This window comes from Athene cunicularia (genome assembly GCF_003259725.1).
Source record: "Athene cunicularia isolate RWA chromosome 17 unlocalized genomic scaffold, athCun1 chr17_part1, whole genome shotgun sequence".
Taxonomy (NCBI): domain Eukaryota; kingdom Metazoa; phylum Chordata; class Aves; order Strigiformes; family Strigidae; genus Athene; species Athene cunicularia.
The window spans coordinates 1,766,688-1,772,687 of record NW_020799122.1 but is presented as its reverse complement, the minus strand read 5'-3'; the positions used below and the strand labels follow the sequence as shown (position 1 = coordinate 1,772,687).

General features: G+C 42.0%; 1 protein-coding gene across 3 annotated transcripts in view; it reads left to right on the top strand.

Moving 5' to 3' along the window:
* The first annotated feature begins 274 nt into the window (after positions 1–274).
* The window catches only part of CRB2 (crumbs 2, cell polarity complex component), a 71,854-nt gene continuing 66,128 nt past the window's right edge, over positions 275–6,000 (top strand). For all 3 annotated transcript variants that reach the window (XM_026860310.1, XM_026860309.1, XM_026860312.1), the window contains exon 1: positions 275–441. In XM_026860310.1, the coding sequence (XP_026716111.1) occupies positions 315–441 (127 nt within the window). In that variant the 5' untranslated portion in view covers positions 275–314. The remainder of the gene's footprint in view (positions 442–6,000) is intronic.

The following is a 6,000-nucleotide window of genomic DNA, read 5'->3' as shown; positions in this document are numbered from 1 at the left end:
AGCGGGGCGAGGTGTGAGGCAGGGCCCTGGCACCCCTTACCCACGGCCCTGGCGGCTTTGGTATCCCACGGCACAAGCCAGAGCAGGGCAGCAGAGCGGCTCCCCAAGTCGAGGCGAGAGGTGCCGCTTCCCCGTGAGTAGTTATTCCCCCCATGGAATCCTCAGCGCTTGTCTGGCGGCGTTACAATCCGGGCAGCGTTGTGGTGCCTTCAGGCAGGTCGGGCTGGGCAAGGAATACGGCGTTCAGCGATCTCCATCTTTCTCTTCTAGAAATCAACACCAGTGGGTTCAAGTTAGCTTTCAGCTGCCCTGTGATGGTTATTCCTAACCCCGAACACCTGACTGTTCTAGCGCAGATGGGCGCTATGGTGAAGTTGAAGAGAGAGCTGCAAGTACTGTTGTTCATACTTCAGAGAAGCGCTAGCACACAAAAACCTCTAGGTATGAGGAGGGAGGGATGAGTCTGGTGGGTTTTTTTTTCCTCCTTGGATGTGCGTTCCAACATTCAGATGGCCAGTATCTTCACACGAGTGCTTCAGAATTTCTGCCAGGTTTTCTAGGTTAAGTGCCTTTTCAAACTCGGCTTTCAACGCATAAATTGATGGCAATTGTCTTTAATATCACTGTTTACGCTTTTCAAAACTAATTTTCTATAGGCTGTAACGATGGAAGACGGTTGACTGGGGAGGTCTGTGCCAAAATAATCTGTACACAACATGCTGTGCTGAAGTGGCCTATGAGGGAACTTTGGCAAAAGTTAGTAGGATCAGGAGATTTGCAGTGCTGAAGTGAAACAGTAACTTTCATTCAAAAGAGCGATTTGCAGCATTAGAGTGGAAGTAGAAAACACGTGTGCATTAATAACTACATGCAGGGAGAGGTCCAGCTTGTTCAAATTAAACTTAACATTTTGCATACTACTTTACAGGCCTTGGCTCAAGTGTTGCCCTAGTTCCGATGGGTCAGACGTAGCTCTGCTTTGGTGACAAACTTTTATCTCACATTTAAGGATTGAACGGAGAAACAAATCTGAGGCATCTCAAGGATTGCTTTCAAGTCTACAATTAAGAGGTTTCGGAACGATAAATGAGTTTAGCTAAATCTCACCTCTAATACTAGTGTAGGCCTTGAGAAGGGGCAAGAAGATAATAGCTAGAAAATCAAGGACTTGATGTGAGAACATTTTTATTTGAGACTGATTACAGCAAATAGAGATACAACACAAATATAGCCCAGAGGACGGCTGCTGGAGGAGATAGTAGAATGGGAAGGGGCAGCTGTGACAATTAGTGTCTGTCCATTGAAGCTGGAAATGTTGTAAGGAGAGAAAAATCTGCAAGAGATGGCATCTCAGATGATGAAGCTTTTGCAGAGGCAGAGGAAAGATACTTTCAGCTGTGGTCTGAGTGAAATCTTGAATTTTTCTGTTGAGTTCTCCCTTGGGCTAATGATTTGCCAAGGGCAAAAACACAGAGGAAAGGGGATTGATGGATTAATTTAGAATACAGGGGATTGGAAGGGCTTTGGCGCCGCAGTACAAGATATAAATTTAACAAGGAGAAGAACATCTGAGGTTTGGGAAGAAAGTTAACATTTGTCTTTAGGCTTCATGGAATAAAAAGGAAGAAAATTGAATTTATGTCTCTAAGTATACTCAGTAAGAGATGGGGACTTGAGTTGTGTCAAAAGCGACCTGGAATTAGAGTTGCTAATGATGAAAGTTAAAGTAATTAACAATAATTTTTTTTACTTTTTTTTTTTTCCTTGAAAGAGGTTGACGATCTAAATGATTCCAGCAAATCTAAACCTAGGAAAAGTGAGTATGGAAAGGGAGCTCCGTGTTAACTTCGGAGTACTGCATAGTGGTTTCTTCTGTCTATTTGTATCTCCTGACTGGCCAGATTAGGTTAGGATGGTCTGATTTGAAGTACTGTGTAGGTTTTGTCCTGTAACAAGTGTGTATAATGGAATAAAACCAAATATATGAGAACAGTATACAGATCTGAGAGGTTAACGCAGGGAACGGTCATGGTGGCTGAAGCCTTCTAAGACTATTACTCCACTGATGTTTACTGACACAGTGAATGTAGAATTAGTTTGTAAAAAATCCTCTGTTCCTGGATTTATTTTCCTGCTTGTAGATCTCATACCTGATTATGCCGTGTTCTATAAATGTGACAAAGAAATTTTATTACCAGTATTAAATAAAAAAATAGAGGCAAGGCAGGAGCTAGTATGTACGACCAGCGTGCGAAAGCAGTTTTCCCGGGAACCAAAAAACCCCAGAAAAACGGAGGGACCCTTTACAAAGGGTTATTGATAGCTACCGTGGAGTGAACCAGGCGCTGGCATCTGCAGTGAGGCAGCCCCACGGGATGGCGTACTGGGGTGATCTAGCATCAGCTTCAAGTACTGCGTTAAGGACTAAATGGCTATTAGCTATAGTAAAGGGAAAAATCCTAAGTGAGCAAGGATGAAACGTAACCTATCAAATTTCAAGTGTTTGGTATTGTTTACAGACAAATGGGAATGTTCGCGTAGTGCCTGAGGGGAGAGGTATTTTTCTCTTGCTGTAACTCAGAAGAAATCACTGCTTGAGACTCACCATTGTCCAGTGACCCAGTTCTTTACAGGTTTCAAATTCTGCCTTTAGACATGTACTAAAGTTAATGGGATTTGTGCAAAGATATCTGAGGACAGATTTTGAATTGGGGAAAAAATAGCTCTGTGTGAGGCGTGTATTTTAAAAATCTACATAGAAAAAGCTATCTTTTCATGTGAAATTAGTCTCATAGCTTCACAAGAACTTAAAACAACAAAAAAAACAGAGAATTTGAAAAGGAACTTGTTTGACTTTACGTCTTTTTAATCTATAAAACCAAATAATTGCGTGGTTTTAATGTTAATTTCAGTGGGACTGATCGCACATTTAATGTGGCTGTTTGCACGCTTTGAAGTTTGGCACTGTTTGAATACTTTCCACACAGGAGGCTTGGATTTAGAAGGGTGATAAGCTAGGAAGATGGCTTGCAAATGTGAAGTGTTCTGAAGAAAATCTTGAAGTTTGAAAAAGCAGCTCATCTTTAATGACAAGAATGAAGTCAGAAACAATTCCATACTGTAATAAACTATTGTAACTAATCTGCTAGGTTGGGCAAGGCGGGTAGGATACACTTGAATGATCTTTAAATATTAAACAATTAAATGTAAAGTGGGCCATTTGGATTGGAACAGTGTAACCATGTCTCAGAAACCCCACCTAGAGCTGACATGTAACTGCTCTTTGAAGAAAAGCCCCCAAAAGGATGAGATCGTGAGGCTTTTAAAAGATCCAAGAGGAGAAAAGCGTGCCAAGAGACCAAGGCTTTGAGACTTTCAGAAGACCCAACAGGAGGAGGACACGCACCCCAGCAACCCAGATGACCCAGTGGAAAAGAGCAGGACAACTATCTGACAGGAGGAGATTGGTTAAAGACGATGGCACAAGAGTATAAAAAACGCTGCTTTTGGGAACTCGGGGTGCGTGTGGCAGAGTTGTCGCTCTCCACGCACCCAGCGCTGCTTTGCCTATTGCTTCCCACCCTAAATCGAGTGAACCCAAGTAAAAATATATATTCTTATAATCAGACAAAGCCAATTTTTTGTAACACAGACAACGTAAAACAGTGTCCAAAGCCACTCTTCTGTCTTGTTGTATTTGCTTGTGTGGAGAGAAGTCATGAGAAAAGGTAGAATGCCAAACGATACAGAAAGCCAAGTGGAAAAGCCTGATGTCATGTGTCTTCTGCAAAAAAAGAAACAACATAGAGAGCAGAAGGTGAAAGTTAAAGGGTTATAACATAATCAAGCATACAAATAGATGTGTGGATTATAACTGCATTCGGAAAGGGTAAACGTTGTTTTTTTAAAAGTCCTGTATCTTTACAGAGCAAATGGGCAAGTATTAAAACTCAGAGTCAATGAAATTATTCCTGCAAATCTGCATCCAAATCAAAGGCTAAACATCCAAGTAGTCAATTGCTGGGAGTGGTCTGAGGGCTCGGGAAGGGAAATCAACGGTAAAAACTTGGCAGATTTCAGTAGAATCTGTTTCTCCGCAGGACGCGGGCAGGAGATTCACAGTGGGGAAAAAGAAACGGGCGATGTTATCGGTACTCGAACAGTCTTTGCTAGGGTAGATGAGCATTGCTGCTGGTCGGTGTAACTGTGTGTGGGGATGGATCTTCTGAAAGCACATCCGAGTCTTGACCAAGCGACTCTCCTTAGAGCCTGCTTGTGCGGGACTAATGTGACTTAAGCCTGGCTTCTCCCCACACGGCTGGGAGGGTGAGTGCTGTTGAGTTGGACTTTGACGTGGGCTCTAACCTGTCTGGTTTCCTAGCGAGGATCCTGCAGAAGTTGGTTAACAGGGTTTGGTAGTTCTCAAACACCATCTTACTGTTCCTCAAGCATCCCACGTTGTTCCTTGGTGTCCGAATTTACCTTGTTTTGTGTCTATTTGATCTCAGCTTTTATTGTTTTGTTTCATTTCATTCTGCCTTCATTTTTGTTGGGCCCGCAGCTACTGGGTGGTTCATCTGTGGCATGATGTAGCAAAGTGAAAATTCTGAAAAGTGCTTACAGGATCTGTATTAACTTTTTTTAAAAGAAGTATTTCTCAGGCATAACAGGGATCAAGCAGATGACTCTCCAGTGTAGAGGGTACTTAAAAATCTAGAAAAATCTTTTGCAAAACAAAAGATGACATGTGTGAATCAGGCAGTTCTTTGTGTACCGAACTCATTACTAAGAGTTTTACAGAGTGCTTGCTAATACCTGGTGCAATCCTGAATGATAATTGTTTGACTTTGGACTGGAGCAAAGGAGATGAAATGGTACTGGAGGAAAATCAGACGCTAAAAGAGGAGGAATCACACCATGAAATGTACCACAGTGCTGTTCAAGTCCCAGAGCAGGCTCTGTGGGCTAACATTTCAGAGATCTTTTTAGCGATAGGGATGAGGACCAGCTTGAAAAGCAAGCAAAACTGGAACCAAGTAAGTGGGAAATACTTTCACATTATGACTAATGCAATTATTAGAGAGGCTACTGCATGCACTGTGGTGGATTTAGCTTCAAGTAAGAACAGAAGTTATGCCATGTGTGATTGATTCCAGGTTGGGTTACAATTTAGAAGTGCAATTAGTGAGTCATTTGCTACTTTATATCAATTATTAAGAACAACAAAGGTCTACGTTAAAAAAAAAAAAAAAAAAAAGAGTGCCTATCTCAGTATGTGCTGCTCTACTTGTTAATCAGATTTCACATTTTTGTTTGGTGTGCTTTAGCTCTGCAGAGTGCAGAGTCTTCCTTAAACTAGCAAGTGGATTGCTGTACCCCATACCGGCACTCACGCCACAGTCCCTTTGGTATGGCCCTGTCGCTGCATCCTTTACTTGGTTTGGTTAGAACCAGCCCAGGGGAAGTAGTTTATAGTGAACTTGCAAATCAGCAGCTCCCTGAACCGTTTGTAGGCAGAAGTAGTGCTTTAATCTTATTTTTATAGGACACAGTGCAAGGTAACTAGCCTTGGCCATCCTGACATCTAAATTGTTGTGTAGGTTGTGCTGTCTTCAGTCTACTAGTTGTATTCTCCCCCCCTGCATCTGGCAACTTCTGAATGTATAATTAAAACTTTTCCACAACTGGCCATGACATAACTCATACCAGTAAACGGGCTTCTGTTAAAATGTGAGTGTGCATGTGCAGACACGTTTTCTGCTGAGATTATTTTTGTTGCATGTGTCCCATTCCTGAGAAGTAAAAACTTTGTAGTGAATTCAGTGGGTCTTTTTTTTCAAAATGCAGAATTGTATCACCCAGATGGGAAAGAGAATGAACTCTCTGAAAGGGCTGCTGCCATACTGCTTGTTGCTGACGTAAGAGAAGGCACGTGATCACTCCTGTCAGCATGGAGGAAAAAAAAAAAAAAATTAAAAAAATTTAATTGCTGCCTCCTGG